At 39.2% G+C, this 22,322-nt stretch overlaps 1 protein-coding gene across 5 annotated transcripts in view; it reads left to right on the top strand.

Moving 5' to 3' along the window:
• The window catches only part of SYNE1 (spectrin repeat containing nuclear envelope protein 1), a 427,466-nt gene that overhangs the window by 341,437 nt on the left and 63,707 nt on the right, over positions 1 to 22,322 (top strand). For all 5 annotated transcript variants that reach the window (XM_072966061.1, XM_072966058.1, XM_072966057.1 and 2 more), the window contains 9 exons: positions 1,340 to 1,522; positions 2,276 to 2,422; positions 4,405 to 4,559; positions 4,976 to 5,123; positions 7,340 to 7,434; positions 10,201 to 10,435; positions 12,036 to 12,230; positions 15,838 to 15,963; positions 18,812 to 18,967. In XM_072966061.1, the coding sequence (XP_072822162.1) occupies positions 1,340 to 1,522; positions 2,276 to 2,422; positions 4,405 to 4,559; positions 4,976 to 5,123; positions 7,340 to 7,434; positions 10,201 to 10,435; positions 12,036 to 12,230; positions 15,838 to 15,963; positions 18,812 to 18,967 (1,440 nt within the window). The remainder of the gene's footprint in view (positions 1 to 1,339; positions 1,523 to 2,275; positions 2,423 to 4,404; positions 4,560 to 4,975; positions 5,124 to 7,339; positions 7,435 to 10,200; positions 10,436 to 12,035; positions 12,231 to 15,837; positions 15,964 to 18,811; positions 18,968 to 22,322) is intronic.

Below are 22,322 nucleotides of genomic sequence, written 5' to 3'. Positions count from 1 at the left end.
ATCTTTTAAAAATCCACTGTTAAAAGGTGTTGTCCAGTTAGGTCCATTATCTCTTATGTAAGCATCTACATAATAATTTCTTCTAAGAACTTATGGTAGGAAGAAGTCTTTCTCCCCTGATTTACGGGTATACTTCTTTTTAATAGCTTTTTAATATTTCTCTTTTTTACTGCAGCTGCCAGTAACCTACTTAAGGTTTTGAGGAACAATTCTCTTGTTTCACCTGTCACATGCCTCTTACTACTTGTCCTTATTTGTCTTTATTTTAATGAACTTGTTTCAAAGATCTTATAAACGTTCCCAAATCACTCTATGAGAATTAGGCGAGTTAGAAAAAGCACGTAAATAGAAGTCTAGAGCATTCTAATACCTTGACATGAATAATGAACAATCACTTTAAAGCTGAAGTTTTAACATTTGCAGCAGAGTTAATTCTGTCCTTTTTTTCCTCTCTCTTTCGCATATTATTCTTTAGAGGTTTGTCGTTTTCCACTTTCCATCCTCCTGAGTTGAGGTATGCCTATCGTAGAGTCTGGTGCTCCAAATGATTGCTGTGAATTTTCTGGTATCTCTGTCAAGGTTAAAGTTGCTCTTCCTCCTCTCACAGTAGTCACCGCACGGGCAGACTCCGCCCTCTTCTCTGTGTCTGGTGGGGCACCAGCAACAGGTGGAAGAATCTATCATTTGTCATCCCTAAGTGGTAGATGGAAACCGGAAACAGGGAGTTTCCACTGCATAACTTGAAATATATAAGAGGGTCCCACAAAAAGTGGAGGCAGGAGATAACACGGAAAAGAATGGAGATCCAGACCACTCTTCCTCTTGCTCACCGGAAGCATAGCTAGGCTTCTGCAGCCACGGAGAGGGGAGGGGGTATTGGAACCACTGTGATGTGATCACACATACAACTCCTCCCTTGTGTGTGTAATATTAAGTCGAAAAGGTAAAATGTAGCTCTGGGTTTTCAATTTGATATCAGTTACATGAAGAGGCAGGAAAAAAACTACTAAAATGTTTCCAGTTATTGGCTCTACCTGTAGATAATGGGTTTTTTTTTTCTTGTTTATGTAAGTTTTTCAGCATTTCTCCAGTATCCTACTATGAATCTATGTGGCTTTTGTATTCAGAATAGTACATATAATTTTTTGAAGTGTTAATGCACATACGTATCTTTAAAAATCTAGTTCAATTCTTGATTATTTTTTCCTGCAGGTGAAGGTTATTTGGTGTGCTGATTTGAAGAACTGAGTGTTTCTAGATATGTGGCCCTTTGCTGATTGTTTATAATTAATACACTTAACATGTTGTCTCATGATGGGCATGTTTTCATCTTCCGTAGGACCTCCTCAAAGGACTGGAGACAGTTAAGGATTCCCTTTTTGTTCTCCATGAACTGGGAGAGCAACTCAAGCAGCAAGTGGACGCTTCTGCTGCATCAGCCATTCAGTCTGATCAAGTGTCTTTGAGTCAACACTTGGGTGCCCTGGAACAGGCTCTTTGCAAGCAGCAGACGATGTTACAGGTACAGAGCTCCTGTTCGATGGGTGTTATACATTGGCCTTTCTGTGACACCTGGGCAGAAACACAGAAAAAAGAGGAATGTTTTTCATCATTGAGACAATGCCTCCTTCAAGACGGAAGAATTAAAACATAAACAAATTTGGAAGTTTCAGTGGGGTCAAGGGGAGCAGGGAGTCTTGTACTGATCTCTACAATGTAACTTTGCCCCTAAATCAGTGCTTCCTTCCACCATACTGAGTAAAACATGTCAATTAATAACCATCAAGTAGCTTTAAAATTAACGTACCACGTTTATATAACAATTTTTTTACTATATCCTTTTTTGTTGTTTTGTGTGTCTGTGTGTGTATGTTTTGGAGGAGGAGGCAATTAGGTTTACTTATTTATTTATTTAATGGAGGTCCTGGGGATTGAACCCAAGACCTCCTGCATGCTAAGCATTTGCTCTACCACTGAGCTATACCCTCCCCCTCTACATAACAGATTTTTGTAAGAATGAGAATATATTTCTATTTGATAATGAGTTTAAAAAATTAATTGGTTAATTAATGAATGGTACATAGAAGTTAACTCTTAATTTTAGGAAAATTACACTAATAAAGAAGAGAAAATTTAAATCATTGTAGCCTTGTTTTTTTTAAGAATGCCATTTGAGATTGACAATATGATATAAGAATATGAAAAATAATTTCAATATTCACTTGCCCTTTCACTAGATTTCTAAATACCAGTTTTCTTTTGTGAAAAAAAAAAGGCTGGAGTTCTTGACTATGAAACCTTTACCAAGAGTTTAGAAGCTTTGGAGGCCTGGATAGTAGAAGCTGAAGAAATCCTTCAGGCACAAGACCCTAGCCACTCATCTGACCTTTCCACCATCCAGGAAAGGATGGAGGAACTTAAGGTAAGTATATCCAAATCCTAGCCCCAGATCTTCTAGCTTCTGTCCTCAAAACCTTAAGGAAAACTTAAAACTCTTGACATAAGCCTGCTTTTCATCTTAAGTTCCCAAGGAAACTCTTGCCAGCATGGCTTTTCTGTCCTCTTAGAGGAGTGATGGCAATGAACACAAGTAGATGTCACGCCCTGTGATGGGAGACCCTTCCAGGAGCAGTCCTAGGATTCCACCTCACTCCTCCTTCTCCTGCCTGTCCCTCCCCAGGCCCAGCCGCTCACCTCCTTCATAGCTCTGGTACCTCCCTTCTCCATCACATCATCACCCTGATCTTTCTTGGACCATGACAGTAGCCTCCATGGGCCTCCTTGCAGCCACCTTTCTCCCTCCACCCCATAGCTGCCTGGATGATCTTTTTCTCTTAAAAGATTTTACTTAATTATGAACTATTTTAAACGTTCAGTAACGTAAATAGAAGAATACAATAGACATGCACATTTTATCATGATTCCTCTGCTTAAAACCCTCCATGGGTTCCCACTGCTCTTCAGATAAAGATCAATGTGAATTATCAGGACCAGCAATTCCTGACTTCCACCTTCCTACTGGTCTCATCTTCACCATTGTCTGTCTCTACCTCCGGCTACTTGGGGGCCACAGTGCTTCCCAGCTTCTGGATGCCCAGTGTCCTCCTGGGCCCCTTTCTGGAATTCACTTCTTGTCCCCACCAACTGCTTCCCCACCAGAAGGAATCAACTCCAGCTCATTTTGTTCAATACGCTCTTAGGAAAGCCTTCACTTAAGTCCATGGTCAGGCGCCCCAGTGACATAGTTTCACAGCCCATGGTTCTTCTCAGTGTTTCATCTTGCCATCTCATTCTGTTCACGGGGTTAGGTGACTTTGTTCTCTCTCCTGTTGGACTCATGTCTTACTCTCTGTGAGCACCATGAGAAGGAATTGTGTCCTGTCACTTTTGTTCACTGCTGATGTCTGCCTGGGGACGTTCTGCCATCTAATAATTTGCTTTGGGCTTCAACAACTGGAAAGATGGATCCTTTCCTCAGGGTTATGAGCCTTTTGCAAAGCACGAAAGAGGAGACACACACAAGCCAACGGTGTCCTGACCTTTTCTTCTCCCTGTTGCTGATTTCCTAGATAGCATTAGGAATGCCCACGGGAAAACCAGAACAGGCAGCTCTGTCCTAGATGTGAAGGGAGGAAAGAGATCTGAAAACAGGCTGCTTCCTTAGTTGAGTCTCACCAGCTTTGAGGTTGAGAGTCAGGGACCTAAAACTGAAGCTTTTAAGATAACGTGTGGTGATTTCAAAGCTCGAGTGGGATTGTATTTCATCTAGGGACAACCCAACAAGTCTTGTTTGCCTTTCCCTACCACTGACTAGCTGGGTAGCCTTGAGCAATTTACTTAAGGTTTCTTTGTCTCTTCTTCTTATTGTAAACTGGGGAATAGTTGCAGTTCTTACCTTATGAGATTGTTTTCAGGATAAAGTGACTTATTACCTGTAAAGCTCTTATAACGATGCTTGGTTCATAAGTGCTCAATAAATGTTAGCTATCACTATTATAACTATTATTATTACTAAATAATAAAGGAGCAGAGTAGCATGGATAAATAAGATATAAAGGGTAAGAAATAAATCTTTTGTCGTCAGCACAATTTTTATCCTTTATCGGTTCTAGCAAGAAATTACTTCTGAGTAAATAAATCAAGAACAACACATGTAAACTGCTTAATGTCTGGTGAAGGGTAGTGAGTCCCAATAGCAGCAGTAGGGACAGCAGGGGAGGCTGACTAGGTGATGCAGCTTTTTGTGTGTGTGTGCAGCCCTGGAGATTGCAAATAGGTGACCTAGAAATGCGTAGGAGACCAAAGACCAACTTCTTCCCGAAATCAGAAGTTCACAGTGCGCTTGGAAGGAGCTCTGCCTCTTCTGACCACAGTGCTAAACCTGCTTTTAAACCTTGCTTTCAGGGACAGATGTTAAAATTCAGCAGCATGGTCCCAGACTTGGACCGTCTGAATGAGCTCGGGTATCGGTTACCCCTGAATGATAAAGAAATCAAAAGGATGCAGAATCTGAACCGGCACTGGTCTCTGATCTCCTCTCAGACTACAGAAAGATTCAGGTAGAGTAACTGGGAGATGTTTTGGCCATTATGATACATTAGTAGAAATAAGTTCATGATTTGCATAATGTTTATAAATTCTAGGTCTTTCCAATGATACTCATGAAATTTGAACCCAAATTGGGAAACTCAAATTGTGAAGTGGTGTCTCATGTTTAATGTACTGAATATTGTGTCAATCAAAAATAAAACTTGCACATAAGACTATATTAAAGACCTATACATCATTTTATCATTTTTAAAACTTACCATTTAAAACTTTTATTTTTTTTCTTCAATTTTCTTTTTGTCTTTTTTAAAGCTTTGTGGGAGTCAAATTAGATTTGGAGGCAGAGAATATTTAATCCAGTTTTATATGCTAAAGGTGTAAGAAAAAAAACAACATTACCATTACTCTTTCTGTTTTGTTCTCTCAGTAAGTTACAGTCATTTTTGCTACAACATCAGACTTTCTTGGAAAAATGTGAAACATGGATGGAATTCCTGGTTCAAACAGAACAAAAGTTAGCAGTAGAGATTTCGGGCAATTATCAGCATCTTTTGGAGCAACAGAGAGCACATGAGGTAAGTTATGCCAGTAGATTTCTGGGTAATAAAATCGTTTTAGACCTTTGGAAGATGCTGCAGTGTGCCGTGTGGAAGAAAGAAAGTGCTGTACCGTGTGCTAAATCTGCTCACGTACATGTGTGGTTTTGCCGTTATTTCTTAAACTTGAAGTTTGATGTCTTAATCACAAAAATGTGGTCCAGTCTTTGTTCCACACTTGGTTATAAGCACGTGGGAGGCTTCAGTACCCTGCAAGGTGTCATGCCAGAATTGGGGTAAAAGTCTACTTACCACGAGGGCCAGGGAAGCAGAGGGGTGTTTGGAAAGAGTGCAGAAGGTTAGATAATTTCCAAGTTGAGTTACAGACTACATAATATTGGCAAGGCTAGTTGCTTAAAAGAGTATGCTTTGCTCAAAAGTCTTTGATAAGTAAAAATTGTGAGTTCTTTAAAAAGCATATTTTTAAAACTTTTTAACTTTATTTTTTTAGGGGGGAAGGTAGTTTTATTTATTTATTTATTTAATGGAGGTACTGGGGATTGAACCCAGGACCTCGAGCATGTTAAGCACCCACTCTACCACCAAGCTATGCCCACCCCAAGCAAATACACATTTTATACTAGGAAGTCAAACTACTGAATATCTCCCAAGTGTACCTCTTGATCAAATTGCATTATAGTCATTTCTCAAGAAACACTAAGAACTAGATATAAAAAGCAAATTAATCAATTTGCTCTTAGTCTCTATTTTGCTGTTTACTAGAATAACTAAGATGTTTCATGTATTTATGAAATCCACACAAATGGATAGAGAGGATTTACCTAAAGCAGAAAAAAACTTAATGCAAAACTTAAAAGAAAATGAAACTATTTTAAGGCATGTTGCTTAAATTTAAAAAAAAAAGAGAATTTAAATATGTGTAAGGTATTTTAAAGGCCAATTTCACAGAGTTGACCTATGATGAAATAAAATACAGTGACTCAAAACTAAAATGAGATATCACTTCACACCTGCTAGGACAACTACAGTGAAAAAAATAACATGTGTTGATGAGGATATAGAGAGATTGGAATCCTCTTGCATTGCTGGTAGGAAAGTAAAATAGTGAAGCTGCTTTGGAAGATAGTTTGACAGTTCCTCAAAATATTGAACATAGAATTACCATATGACCCAGTAATTCCACTCCTAGTTATACACCCAAGAAAAGGGAAAATATATGTCTACACAAAAACTTGTACCAGACAATTAATTGTTCATTGTGGCATTATTCACAATAGCCCAAAAGTGGAAGCAACCCAGATATCTACTAACTGCCAATGAATAAATAATTGTGGTATATCCATTCAATGGAATACTATTCAGCAATAAAAAGGAACACAGTACTTATACATACTGCAACATGGAACAACCTTGTAAACATTATGTTAAGTGGAAAGAAGTTAGTCACAAAGGACAGTAAATTACATGATTCCACTTATATGAAATGTCTAAAGTAGGTGAATCCATAGAGACAGAAAATAGATTAGTGGTTACCTAGGGCTGGGAGATTGAGTAGAGATGGGGAGTGAGTGATTGCTAATGTGTATGGAGCTTTTGGGGGAGTAATGAAAATGGTTTAAAATAGATTGTGGCAATGGTTGTAAAACTCTGTAAATATAATGAAAATCATTAAATTGTACACTAGGTGAATTGTGTGATATGGAATTATATTTCAATAGAACTGTTTAAAAAAAACAGTGAAAATAACTTGAAAGACTTTCTTTTGAGTTTTTTAGTAGTGAAATAATTTTATTAACTGAGTTAAATTGAAAAACAGTGAGTTTTAAAATAGGGTGGATTTTTTTTTCCCCATTCTTCAACTTTTTTAAAGGTCTTAAGCTGTTTTCTGTCTGTCTGAAAATGGACTATATTCTGCATACAGAATAAACCAGAATACAAATTATGTGTTAACTAACTTTATTGGGTGATTTTGAAAGAAAGAAGGGAAACATAATTCTAATTTCAGTCACTTAGTTTTAGTAAGCGCAAAATAAACTTCATTTTAAGTTTATCTTAATTGATGGTTTAAAAATACATTATTCCTACACTGCAAGATTTTATACACATTCTGATTCAGCTGGAGATATTTTCCATAGCTTAGCTTAAACCAGAATTTTTGGAAAGTTGTTGAAGAACTGGTCACTAAAATTAGGACCTCTAAATTATGTCTTTCTTCCTCTTTTTTTAAATAACAGTTGTTTCAAGCAGAGATGTTCAGTCGTCAGCAGATTTTGCACTCGATCATTATTGATGGGCAGCATCTTCTAGAACAAGGTCAAGTTGATGACAGGTAGGATCGCTGATATTATTACAAAGAAAGGTTCCAGTAAGTTGGTCATTTTCTTTTTAATGAGCAGATTAAAGGACATAAATCCAATCTTCCTAAGGCAATGGAGCCTCAGTAATTGGAGGAAAGACTTGTCTGAATCTCTGAAATGACTGAATATTGAATCTTTTTGAAGAACTACTGTTATATTATATGAATATAGAGTAATTGGAAATCACCTAGCCAACCTTCGCTAGTCATCTGCAGGAGACTGGAGTTAATGAATAGATCCGAATAAATTATATCAATGATGCACCAATGGTTTGTAACAGATGCTTCTAATATTCTCATATGGTTACAGAAATTTTATTCCTCCGAGGAGCATAGAGATCCCTCAACCATCTCTCTGACTTATGAATGAAAATTTGAGACTCAGAAATGTGAACTGATTTGACCAGGGTCACATGACTAAGTAGCAGCAGAATCAAGCCTAGAACTCACGTGCCTGGTCTCTGGTCAGGACCAGCGGGTTTGTCATTACCACGACAATGCCTCCATGTTTGAAAGTGGCTTGCTGCCTTAAGTCAGATTACGCTCAACCTGAAATTTTGCTCCCTCTTTATTTGCTTAGCAGACTATCTCTGTATGAAGAATGCAGAAGTAAAATATAGCTCCCCTTTAGATTTATGGTATGTGAATTGGCAATTTTGTCCTACAATTATACTTCCTAAGAACAATATTACTCTACCCCATCTACTTTCAGTGGTGATATTTGGAGTACAAACCTCATTTATTTTATTACATGTGTACATTTTTCCCTTACTTAGGACCAGTAGTTGTGATTATAATTAACTTTTTTTAAAAAATAGAAAATAAGTCATTATTTTTATCAAGAGCTTTTTTTTTAACATTTTGGAAGCAATTTCTGTTTTAAGTGGATATTTCTTTGGAAGTACATGAAAGATTTTCATGGTTAAGCTTGGAACAACAAAATGTGATACCATATTTATTCTATTCTAAGTAAGCCAAACTTAAATGTGAGCTTTACTGAGACGTTAAGGCCTTCAGAATAAGACAAATTCAAATGCAATTAACTTATCTTTTGCTTTATCCTCCCTACTCTTGTAACAATATTATAAAAGCTCAAGTCATTAAGTAAAATAAAATTTAGCACTCATGCACAAGCCAACACCTATTAAATTTTAAATGTTAACATTTAGGGAAAAACAACAAAGAAATGAAGATGGGAGGATTGGACCAGAGGACAATTTTGAAAGCTGACAGTTAAAGAAAATTTAAATGAGAGTGTATTGACAAATAGGAAGGCCCCAGATTACGAATGTATTGTGTTTTAAAAGCTTGTTGATACGTTTTGCTTTTTAGAGTTCAAGTTCAGCATTGAGCCCAGCGTCACGTTTTGAGTAGTTCCTCATGCTGTCAGATAGCTCAGGACAGCTTGGTTCGAGGAAGTGAGGATGAAGGCTCCAAAGACCTTGGATGGCTATCCGATAGGGAAGCGGGTGTAGGGTATGCTTCATGGTGCAGAACACCCTCAAGCCCTGGAGTTGGGTGTTCTCAGAGATGTTGGATGCTTGTAACTTTTAGGAAAGTCTCATGTACCTAATTCACCACATTTGGTTCAGCTGCAATTAGATTGTAAGTACCAGAACTTCCTTTCAAAAACAGAAGCACCTAATAATACACCTGGTTACAAAATCAAAGTTTATAGTGGCTCTAGATAATAGACGATGTCTAGAACATAGGAGCCCAGAATAGTAAGTCCAGTTCAGATGAGAAACCACCCTCAAGAGGGAAGAAGAGCAAAACTAGTAAAATGAGCAAGTGCAAGTAATGTGACACTATAGTCCTAAAGTGTGTGAGTACCACTCTCATCTCCAGAGAAACTCATTCTCTTTGGTACTGGGCAGAACAGTTGTAGAATTACAGTTGCGTGTTCAAGAAAACTGATAAAAAACTACCAACATTTTTTAAGGGTAGAAAACACAGAAGTAGAAAGAACGAATGAAAAGATCTGAGACAAGTTAGCCTGACATTGAGAAAGTTGAAGGAAAATTTAATATCTCTAAGTATATGGCCAACCTTTATTCCGAAAATGACTACCAGCTAGTTTTCATTTCTGTAAGAACAAATGGAATGGGCTTAAAATGCAGCAGGGATGGTCTAGATGAATATATGAAATAATCTGCTGACGATTAGGGCTATTTATTGTGGGGGAATACTGAGAGTTTATGGAGTACTGTTTTAAAAAATATTTTTAAATGACATAATTTTATTTAAGTGGCTTATGATTCTAGCTTAAATAACCGAGTTTTATTTAACCAAAGTGGCTTATAATTGTAGCTGTAGACAGAGTTATAAATAAGCTGTGTCCCTCATTTTTTCCTATGGTCACACACGCAAGAGGGTGTCACGTGCTGCACACATGGTCCTGGGTGTTTTCAGAGACGCCACACCCAGTGTAGCTGCTGCACTGCACTCTGTCCCCTCTTTTGCCCTCAGAGAGTAAATGACAGTGACCTTGCAGATTTATCTTCCACCTGTGCTGAGACCAGAATCCATTCACCATTTGCAAACACTGGTGGTTTCACTGTTATTAATTTTTAAAATTACTTTCAATAGACTGAATAATAGATCATGGCATGATATTTGAAAACCTCTGTCCTGGATCACCTGTTAGGGCTGATGGTCATCGAGTAGTAGACATCGTTTGATTAGCTACCTACATCCAGGAGAACAGTGGTTTCCCTGATGTAATTATTTCTTCACCAGGGATGAGTTCAACCTGAAGCTGACACTTCTCAGCAATCAGTGGCAGGGGGTGATCCGCAGGGCCCAGCAGAGGCGGGGCATCATCGACAGCCAGATTCGCCAGTGGCAACGCTATAGGGAGATGGCGGAGAAGCTTCGGAAGTGGTTGGTTGAAGTGTCCTATGTACCCGCGACTGGTCTCGGAAGTGTCCCAATACCACTGCAACAAGCAAGGACCCTCTTTGATGACGCGCAGGTAAGGTGCCAAACATGCTCTTTTCCAACTGCTCCTGCATTTCCGCCGCGCTCTTTACCCTGGCCTCGGTTCTTCAGAAGGACTCTCGAATGAGGTTGGAATGCAGACAAGCATGGTTCCCAAATGTCAACAGAAATATACACAAGGATTGCATTACGAAGTCCGTATTTAACGATGAACGTATGGTGAGTCCCAGCTTCTCACAAAGACTACCTCCACTTCACACACCAAGGCCTCGCAGCAGCTCAGGGGATCCCAGCACGGATGGAAAGACAGTGGCGGAGAAGAAAGACTTTACATTGATTATACACATTTAACTCATGAGCAATTTAAACAAACCACTTAAGTATTCCAGAAAAGATGACAGGCTCAGTCCCATGTGAGTGCTTTGTTTATTCCCAATCCAGCCCCTTCCTCTCACCAGCTGGGGAGTTTGGGACTCCATCCTCTTCCGTGGATACCTCCTCGCCCTCTCGTCAGTCCCTCCCAGGACATTTCATGGGCTTCTCTTCCTTTGAAGGTTAATGTTCTCTGTTTCCTTTCTCCTCCTCACATCTCTGGGAAACCTCATCTCTGCACAAGGCTTCAACTGCTCCCTACCAGCAGAGGAGGGTCAGATTGGTATCATCTGGGCCCATTCACCTCCTAAGCCTCCAACTCGTCTATTTAACCACCTTTAAATTTATATCTACTTGCATCACAGACATAATATACCCTGTGGGCTTCAACGGAGCCTGTGATCTCTGGACCAGCAATGCTTCATCAGCCCGTCCCATGTGCCCAAACCATGGAAGCGCCATCACCCAGGAACCCTGGAGTCATTCTAGAGCTGTACTCTTCTTCTGCCCTCCCCAGATCTCATATACCTCAAGTCTCCATCCCTACCACCACCGCCTTAGATTTAGGCGCTCACAATTTCTCACCTCGATAGACAACAGCTTCCCGACTTGTCTTAGCATCTCCAATATATACCCTTTTTCCATTCTATCTTCCACCCTACTGCTTAAAACTCTTCCGTGAGTCTCAGTCACTTTTACTATAAAAACCAAATTCCTGTGCAAGGCATGGTCTTGCCTCATCTTCTCCCGTGCTCTCACAGGCATCCTTTATTCCAGCCACTGAAAGCAACGTTCAGTGTCCTGCATTCCTCATCTTTATTGTGGGGAGTGCATTTGCCCATCCTCACTTCTCTGTGTGGAAGGTGTCCTCTCCCTGACTCCTGGTCCTCCTCACACCAGATCCTTCTTCATCTGGTTGTGTTCCTAATGTCTTTCAAGACTCAGGAAGCTTTCACCACTTGAAAAAACCTCCTGTGCACCCACGTGGGCTAGCTGTCCCTCTGTGAGCATCAGTCTTGTAGAGCGGTTCTCATATTGCATCGTGGTGGTGTTTAACTCTGGAGCAGACACTACGCCTCCCTGTTGAATTCTTATTTATTTACATGTTGCTCCACTCAGGTACAGAGTACTAGGTCAGTAAAGCCTTTTGGAAAAAAGAGGGTATGTTATGTATGCAAACATTTTGAGCCACTGAAAAATACTTATAACGGGGAAACGGTGAAGAAAAGAATGAGAAAGTAAAAATCTGTGGCTCTTTTCAGTTCAAAGAAAAGGTGTTCCTGCGACAGCAGGGCAGCTACATCCTCACCGTGGAGGCTGGCAAGCAGCTCCTGCTCTCCGCCGACGGCGGGGCTGAGGCCGCCTTGCAGGCCGAGCTCACAGAAATCCAGGAGAAGTGGAGATCAGCCAGTGTGCATCTGGAGGAGCAGAAGAAAAAACTGGCCTTCCTGTTGCAAGTAAGTTCAGCTCTTTCCTCCTGTAGGCCTAGCGCAGTTTAAAAAGCCCTTGTAATAGTTGTGCCCCATCCTCGACATTGTTATCTTAATGCACATCGTTAAGTCATACCCTGCAGTATTTTGATCCCCTGTGTCTTAATTAAGACATTGTCCTGTCTTGCATGAACTAGAAAAGTTTCCCAATTTTCAGCAGTTTGTCTTTCCGGAAAATCCCCCAACAAAGTAGTTTTAAGTCTAATAAGACCGTCCAAGCGATGAATTCTGATTCATGGCCAGTGCTAAGCCAGAAGCCACGAGATGACTTCATAAATCCAGACAAGAATGCAAAGAGTAGATTCCACTCCCTAATGTAAGACTCTAAAGTGGTTTTCAAGATTGCTATCGCTTGTTTTATAGCAGGAAAAAGTATCCAAGAAGATACTCTCGAGTTGATCTTACTTATCCAAGCAAGATGCTATGAGATAAAATCTCCAGGAGGTATATTAAGCCTTTAGTTGGATACAGATAGCCTGATCACTCAGTAAGTTTAGGGAAATGTAAATTTATCGGACCTCCCACAACCTGCTTTTCTCCCTCACTTTCCAGTTCCTTATATAACACATAATTAAATCCGCAGTTGAATTAAGGCATGGGTTCTAAACTCAGATAAACCCAAGTTAAAACCATAATAAACCAAGTAACCTGGTTAACTCTATTTATCTAAGCCTCAGTTTCCTCATCTGTAGAGTGGGTATGATTACATGTAGTACAGCATTGTGAAGATTTAATGAAATGGTGAAAGTAAATCATATGTCAAAGTACCTGGTACATACTGTGTACTCAGTAAGTGATGGTAATTGGCATTGTTGATATTATCATCATTTTGAAATTGATCAATTGATCAAAAGGCACTAAATAGTGCCTTTTATAGTGATAATCACCAACACTTTAATGAGATTATTAAATTCAGCCTGTCACTTTTTGGGTTAAAGGTAATAGCTAAAGTTAATGAAGCACATTTTGCTTTTTTTAATGCTTAAAGTATGCACATTCGTTGCGTTTATTCTACTGGATTTATTAAATAGATTATTATATTACCTTCCGTGTAGGAAACAGTCAATCAAAAATGCCACTGAACACATGTTAGCGCACCTTTATTTGCACACAGCACAATTCATCAGTAATACAATATGCCTGATTCTTTTTCCTTCTTTTTTGCTTTCAGGAAAGGATTAGAAACATTGTAACTCATTCTGTTGAGAACACGTTAACCATATGTTTTTCTTTATTTGTGATGTGATTTCGGGGCACATTTCTGAGACTTAATAAGGCGAGAGGGCTGAGTCACTGCATTTGCTTTTCTTGTCAGTCTGTTTGCTGGCATATAAAACATCGACTTTGATAGATGTCTGCAGACCATAACATTTAGTTATTCCTTGTAATTCACGTAGTAAAAAAAACTTGATCATACCTTCAGATTCTAAGCCATCCTTGGAAAGGGGAACTCTTGTTCTCTTGTTAAAGTTTTATTTTCTTCTGGATCGTACACTAGATCCCATTTGCCTAAGAAGGAATTTATGAAGCTAAATTCTAATGTTTTTGCTGCCTCATTTTACTGTATCTTTTCACCATAGCTATAGTGCTTACCTATTTTTAGCTCTTAATTTGATGCTGAGGAAATATGCCAAGAATGCAGTCATTATCATTCGATGCCTTCGTGTTTACTTGTTTCACTATTGCCTCTTTATGTTGCTGTGAAAAATGAAAAGTTGACCTTTTCTCTTTTAGACCAACGACCATTCATTACCTGCATGTTGATAGATTTGAGAGGCTGTGATGATTTAATTGAGAATGTTGTTCAGTTTCAGCATAAAGAGAATCTTTTGTCTTCCCTCACTGTGCCTAACTAAGAGTAGCCTGGGAAAACAAGACATTTTAATAAAGGGGAATTGGAACAAATCTGTCCAAAATAGACTTTGTGGGCAGGGGGCAGGGTTATTTGTTTGTTTTTGTTTCATTCTTCCTAGTGAATGGGAAGAAGGAATGTGGTTGTATACCCTGGGAAGTTCCCTGAAGGAATTTTAAACAGAAATGAGAATCATGGGCCACACTCTCTGTCCAGTTAGAAACCAAAAGACACTGAGCAGGGAGACACTGTAGCCAGCACGTTTTAAAGAAGACCATTGTGGTAATGGCTTCTCTGCATTGCAGTGCTGAAAACAAGGCATCAGGAGAGAAAATAGAAAGAACCCAGACAGGAAAGGATTGCTGATGAAAGATGATGGAAGGGGTGATGTGAAGGGACGTGCAGCCTGGTTTGGCACCAGGCTAACTACTAAAAGCAGCTCTAGTTGGGTCTCTCTGGAGCTCAGTAATTTAAACTGTGAGGAAGGTAACTAGAAGGGGGAAGTCAGGAACGGGGGGCATTTGACGAAATTAAGGAGATTTGCTTAGTTGAATTTAATTGGCACTGAGACACCAGAAATGGGTTATTTTGTAGATGGGGTGCCATAAAAAAATCAAGTCTCCATCATGGTTCCTTTCGTTTTTGTCTTTTACTTTCTTTTTTAATCACAAAAAAAGTCCATGTGTCTGAAAAAAATTCAGATAATGGTTGAAGTATAGAGAGTACAAAGAAATTTCCTCAATACCACCACCCAAATCCTGGTCTCTTCCCTAGAGATAACCGTTGTTGCCAGTTTGGTGTCTAACCTTCTAAAACATAACCATATAATGTATGTTTTCTTTTGTCAGCTCATAGAGATCTACCACATCCCCCACTGCCATTCTGTACCACTTAGCCTGCTGTGCCATGCTTCTAGGCACTTAGCAGTACTTGTCATACAAGATGCACGTTTTTAAAAATCTGCATTACCTCTCTCCCTCTGCTTTTTTTCTTTCTATAGGTTTTTTACATTTTAGACATTGAGTCCTTTGTTACATACGTTTCAGTGCCATCAAGATAAAGCCAGTCAAATGCTCTGCTTTTCGTAGTTATATGTTTCTGCTTCTGTACCAAGTCAGATCTAAGTGGCTTAGACAATTTATGTGTGGAATTGAATCAGAGTCAGGGTTATATTATTTTTACATTTCATACCACTGCTCTCCCCTTTATGTATTTATACCCTGAAAGAGATTCCATATTCTCTTTTTCATCCTTTGCAGTGCACTGAGAGAACGTAGACATTAGCACAGTGTGAGGCATGGAGTTAGGAAAGAGGCAAGATGCTGGCATGGTACTTCCACCTGCAGATAGATTGGGATTCAGGTAACATTTCTGAGTACCCATAATATTCTGGGCATTGTACATGGTGTCTTGACCCCCCATTGTTTCCTGTAATCCTCCAGCAATCATAGAGTGTTTGTATTATTTCAGGTTTCATAGGGAGCCCTGAGATATAGCGCATTACCTGCTTAAAGTCACACAGATACTAAGTCATTCAGTTTAGAACTTAGCCCTTCTGATGCCACCTCCCACAGCAATGGACGTGGGCACGCCTCCAACAGTGTTCATCAGTGTAACTTGAATTCTTTCTCTTGGAATTGAAAAAAGTTTTTCTTTTCTTTTTCCCAGTTTCCTACCACCCACCCTCTCAATTCATGAAATTTCTTTCTCCTCCCATTCTAGGACTGGGAAAAATGCGAGAACGGAATAGCTGATTCTCTGGAGAAACTGCGAACTTTCAAGAAGAGGCTTTCCCAGCCCCTCCCAGATCACCACGAAGAGCTCCACGCGGAGCAAATGCGTTGCAAGGTGAGGTGCCGGCTTGAGCCGTTCACTGTCACCCGCTTCTGCTTCTCCTGCAGTAGCGCCTTTGAGAGCACAGTCCGGCCAGGCCCCGGTGGTTGTCTCCGTGTAGATGCGAGTTCCCGGTGTTTTGCATTAGGGCAGGCAACTCTGCTGAAGCTTGGTTGTTGATGTTTTGTGGTTGATCAAATTATAGGCTAGTTTCTGGATTACCTTGAGCAAGCAAACCAAAATGTAAAATGCCATATTAAAAGATATTTGAAAGCTAGGTTAAGAGCAATAAAAACAATCTTTTTAAAGTGTCCACGCTGGAGGGTCATTCCAGTAGAAGAGTCTAGTTCACAGAAAGAAGAGTGAGGCTGGGCAGCCTGGAAATTCTGCAGACAGTGGCCCTTGGAGAAACACACCCTGCCCTCCAGGCTCTTTCCTGTAAGGAAGGCAGGAACTGTAAATAGCTGATTACAGTTACTGCTCGGTGACACACAGTCCCTTCAGTTACTCAGAGCCCTGACTATTTAAAGATTATGATCAACACTTCAAATGCACTTGAAAGCGGTAGCTAATACAGACCACTCCCTGCATGGTGAGCTCACTGATGCCAACATGAGTTAGTGGATATAGGAACTTTCTCACACACTCCTCTGTAGTCAAGGGGAGTGCCTGAACAGCAGTCCTCTGCTGAGCAATATGCAGGACAAATCAAAGCTCCCTTTAAAAATGCCTCCCCCCTCCCCCCATTACACATGTCCTTGAATTTGCCAAGTCATTTGCAAATTACTGCCCTGGAGGAATTCTGTTTAAAACTTCAGACAGACTTGAATGATTTGGACTTTATTTTATTTTTTCTTTCTTTTTTTTTTTTTTTTCCGAAGGGGGAAGTAATTAGGTTTATTTATTTTTTTAATGGAGGTACTGGGAATTGAACCCAGGACCTCATGCATGCTAAACATGTACTCTACCGCTGAACTACACCCCTAAACTGAACACAAAGCTGAGAGAGATCAAGGCCTGCTGGGATTTGAACCCAGGATCTCCTGTTTACTAGTCAAGCGCTTTAACCAGCTAAGTGACAGAGTGGATTTTAATCAGTTCTCTGCTTCACTCTGGCTAAGAAGTGGTAGGCATATAAGAAAGATTAATTTGTAAAGAAGTCTGGAAATCATGAAAAGGGTGGATATAAAAATTTTTCTTCAGTATTAAAATTTAAGGATTGTCTTTGAAACAGAAGAGGCAGATTTAGGAAAAACAGAAGGTGGTATATTCTACATCATGGGTGGTAAGTAAGTGAAATATTGACTTGAGGTGTAAATTCAGAAGTCTGTGAAGGTTAAAAAGAGTTTGAAATGTTGCCTATAAATTCATAATGAGTGATTAAAGAATATTTTCGACAAGCAAGAATGGGCATTTAGCGAGCCCCTCCTGTGTGCCAGGGCCTAACCAGCGTTACCTCAATTGGCATGAACACAAGCTCATGAGGACAATCTGTTATGTCCCTTTTACAGATGTGAAAAGTGAGGCATGCAGAGGTTTAATAACTATCAAAGTTAGCATCAGGGCTTCCTGAATCCAAAGACTATTGTTTTTACCACGTGGACTCATCTGACAGAGTCAGTGAGTCTGTAGCAGATGGATTCTGGTGGTCACATTGTTTATTTCTTTTCTAACCAATACCCTATATCTGATATTTGAGTGGGTGGGGTAGGGGTTGAAATTAGTATAAAAGAGGAAAATCTTTGCATTGATAGACAATTTAGTATGTCTAGGATGTAAATAGAAATGCTTCATGTTTAATATACCTGGATGGTTTGGTCTTTCAGCCAAATGCTGTTACCACGGGACCTAATCTCCCAAAATACTCGACAGTTACAAACATGCCCTGCTATTAAGTTTGGAGATTAGAAGGATGCATTTTGGTCCAGCTCTTTGCTACTCTTCCCCAAACCACGCTGAGCAGCAAAACAAAGCAATTACCTAGAAAATTTAGGCTAAAACCTAGTTTGCCTAAATTGCCTGAGAAGTTAGCCTCCGACAGTACCACGAATTGCCTTTGCCTTTGGAAACTTGTCCTTTGTGTGAAGAGACAAAAAGAGAGGGGGAAAGCCATGTGAAATTCTCTATTCATGTACAAAATTAGCTGGAATCTAAAAACATCAACAGCTGGCAAAAAGCAAGTTATACAAATTGTAAAACTGGTCATATGTTTAAAGCATTGCAAAAACTCCTGCCAACTCATTCAAATATTGTTATATGGATTTTTTTCCCTAAATCATTCCCCGAAAGAACAGAATACATATTTTTTCCAGTAACTTAAAGAAATCTCTGCTCCTGTAGAAAACATATTCAGTCCATTACTTTAAATTGAGTAATAAACAGCAATAGATCTTTTCAGCTATTATGTTATAAAGTCTTTATCACAGAATATAGCAATTCAGTATTTGAAGATGAAGGTTAAATCTAGGAATTTGGGTTTTTGAAAAATATTTCATTAACGTGATCAGTAACTTGGGACAAAAATAAAGGAGTTTATGAAGTCAGTTTAAAAGTACAGAAGATCAGTGCAGCGATGGAACTTCAACCTAGAGAAGATGAGAAACATCAATGAAATAGGAAATAGATTTCCGTTTCCCATTAGGAAAGATTCTGCAGGCAACCTGGTATTGTATCAGAACTTGACAAATGATCAGATTATACAGGAAGCAAATACAGTAGATACTAGATTGGATGTTCAAATGAGTGGGATGGAAAGCTAATGGCATCAAGAAGGGATTCCGAACATACTTCAGAAATCACTGGTGCTAGATGTCCATGGGAATGCAAGTTTTTTTTTGTTTTTTTGTTTTTTTTTTTAATCTAGGAATTGGAAACTGCAATCGGGAGCTGGACAGATGACCTGGCACAGTTGACACTGTTGAAGGACACCCTCTGTGCCTACATCAGTGCCGACGATATCTCCATCCTTAATGAACGCATGGAGCTTCTGCAAAGGCAGTGGGAAGAACTATGCCACCAGGTAAGACAAGCTCTAGACTCAGCATTAGCTCAGTAAGGCAGAGAAGTCGAAGATGATTTGGAATGTGTGTGGCTGTGTCCACATATGGACCCATCCCGTAACTTACAGTACACATGGAGGAAAACTCTGTGCTTATTGTAAGAATCCTTCAGAGTAAGACAATTAGATATTAATACTGTACTTTAAATGCATCCAAAATGGATTCTCTTGCTCTTTCTTTTGCTGGCTGTCAAAATGTTTTTTAAGAGGAAACACAGCTTTGTGGTTCATAAATGTGGTTTTGCTAGATAGATATTGCTGGTTTCTTTCATACTTTAAACGTGTGAAAAAAACATGGTTTTATTTGCAATTTTAGCTGATACAGTGAGTGGTTTTGTACATGGACATTTATTATTGCTGTTAATTTACCATAGTTGTATCCTAGTAATTCGTGGGTGTATGGCATTTTTCATCATATTTATGCATTTATTAAGTACCTTCTATGTGCACAATAACTTAAAAGAGATCCAAGATTGGGTTTTGATTTGGAGATGAAAGGGAAAGATTGGTAGAGTTGCAATGAGAGGATATTCCAGGCAAAGAGGAATATCAGATTAAAGGCCCACAGGTGAAGAATGGACTCTGACTGACAGCCTTGAGATCACACCCTCCAGGAAGCAGGAACCGTGTCTGTTCTTTCCTGTACCTTGATTGCCTTGCCTGGCACATAGGAGGCTGTGATGCCTATCTGTGAAATGAATCAGCCACATTAATGATTGTGAATTTCACAAGTTATAGCAGGTGCCCCACCATGCCATTTACAATTGAGCTGAGACTAAAATCAATCCAGAAGACCCTATGCAGTGAAGAAGATAACCGGGTATAAACAAAGTAAAGCAATGTATAAAACTGTAAGCAAACAAAGGGCTCTGTGGATTGCAGAGAATAAAATGCTTGTTGAATTGGAAAAATCTTGAACTGAGTGCTGAGATGGGAGTGGAAGAGAAAGATGGGTATAAAGGGAGAAAGTGGATGTGTTGGACAGGGTTGCAGCTTAAGAAGGGCACAGGAGTAGAAAGAGAGAGGACCTGGCTGGGGAAATCAGGTGTCGGAAGGATGAGGAGGGGCTTTTGAGAAGGGGCCCCTTTGAGCCTCCCTAGTTTCAGGCCAACTACACTACACTAGACGGCTCTTCCTAGGGGTGCTTGCCTTCATGCTTAAGGAAACATTACACAGAGTTTAAGAGGCTGGGAGCCTCTTGATTCATTTAACATCAACAAGAATGTTGGGTAAACTTCTCTCTGTATGTTTAGATTAAAACCCATCTATTTCTCATGAACTAGAGAAAAACTCTGAAATATATATATATTTAAAAGAAAGAATTGTAAGAGATGATTGTTCATAAACATGTTAATGATTTGAGTTCAAAATAAATGTAGCCACTTTCCCCAGGGCTCCATATTCTCAGTGAACGCAATGAGAAGCTTAGATGGAGTGTGATGACGTTAATCACACGTTGTTCTTTTCTGAGTTCTTCAGTACAAAATCAACACCATCCAGTAAATTAGTGTATACTTTAAAAAAATATATATATATATAGTTGATTTACAATGTTATGTTAGTTTCTGATGTACAGCATAGGGATTCAATTATACATTTTTTTCATGTTCTTTTTCATTATAGTTTATTACAAGCTATTTGAATATAGTTACCTCTGCTATACAGTAGGACCTTGTTTAACTATTTTATGTATAGTAGTTTGTATCTGCTAATCCCCAAATCCTAATTTATCCCTCCCCTCCTTTCCCCTTTTGTAACCATAAGTTTATTTTCCACATCTGTGAGTCTGTTTCTGTTTTGTAAATAGGTTCATTTGTGCATACTTTTTAAGGTAAAGATTTTATCATAGTGTATGTAAATGAAGTATATTTGGTGGACACAGACATTGGGAATTGATCAGAGTAATAATGTTCAGTTTCTTTTGAGAGCTTTATTCATTTGTTACTCTTGAAATCGAGAAAAGTCCAGCACTACTTGCGGACTCAATACTTCTTAGCATATTATGTGAAATTAATTAGACCAGATCCATTTCTCTAGCTAATTGATGTCTGGAAAGCTTTCAGGGAGCTAACACTTTAAATATTGGCTCACATCTCCTTCCCAAACCTACCATGAACTTCTCTACCCCAGGACCTTGCTCAGGCCATTCTTCCTGCCCAGACTGACTGTTCCTTCCTCTCTGATTTTCTCACCCACCCTCCTCTCTCAGATTCCACCACCCCTACAATGCCATTACTCGAGATTCTCAGATCGCCATATTTTTCCTGCTCCTCTGAACTCCTCTGAACTCCCTCTGAACTCCTCTGAACTTTCCCTTTCGGTTTATGCCATCATGTGACAGTGCATTGTTCCTTTTGTCTTCTTTTTCTTGATGTTTGTGGCTTGACTTCAAGACTATGAGGCCCTTGAGGACAAAGACCATTTCTTTGCATCTTCAGTGCCGAAAACAGCTGAGTGTTTATTCACACTGTTAATGCTTAAGACGAGACTGTAGGACATCCTCTATTTTTTATCTGTATACTTACGTTCCTTTAAATGTAAAATAATGACAAAATTTCTGAATATTTTGGAGGTTAACAGGATTATAATTATGAAGTACTTTTTGACTTGGGAAAACTCGTACTATGTAAGAATGCCCCAAGGTACAGAGGGTACAAACTTCCAGTTACAAGATGACTAAGTGTGGGGATCTGATGTCCAGCATGAGGATTATCATTAACAAGACTCTATTATCTACTTGAAAGTTGCTAAGAGAGTAGATCTCAAATGTTTTCACCACACACAAAAAAATGGTAATTGTGTGAGGTGATGGAGGTGTCAGTTAACCTTGTGGTAATCATTTCACAACAAATATGAATAGTAAATCATCGTGTTGTACATCTTAGACTTACACAATGTTATATGTCAAACATCTCAATAAATCTAGAAAAAGAAGAAAAGTTTATAGGTTGTAAAATATCTCAGTAGACTTAACTTTATCTAGGCAATAGTTTGTTTATAAGTATATTTTTTAAAAGGTGCTGTTGATCATATATGCTGTCAGGAGATTAATACCTTGCACCTATGAGTGGACTAAGACTTAAGTGCAAAAAAAAAGCAAAAAAGAAAGAGGAAGCAGATTGTATATACAGTGTTCCTAGAAACTTTCTATGTTGTGTCTCAAGGCAGAAACTAAAGCATACTTACCTCATATTACTTCAGTCTAAACAAAATTATTTAAACCAGCAAGGGAGTCTAGTCGTGTGTGTTCGTACCAAAGGTGCCAGGCGATAACTGTGAGGCAGAATACAGACTAGTTACTAGTTCCTGAGTTAGT

This window comes from Vicugna pacos, chromosome 8 (genome assembly GCF_048564905.1).
Source record: "Vicugna pacos chromosome 8, VicPac4, whole genome shotgun sequence".
In the NCBI taxonomy this organism is placed as follows: Eukaryota; Metazoa; Chordata; class Mammalia; order Artiodactyla; family Camelidae; genus Vicugna; species Vicugna pacos.
Note: the sequence above shows the minus strand (reverse complement) of the source record. Positions and strands in the feature narration are given on the sequence as shown.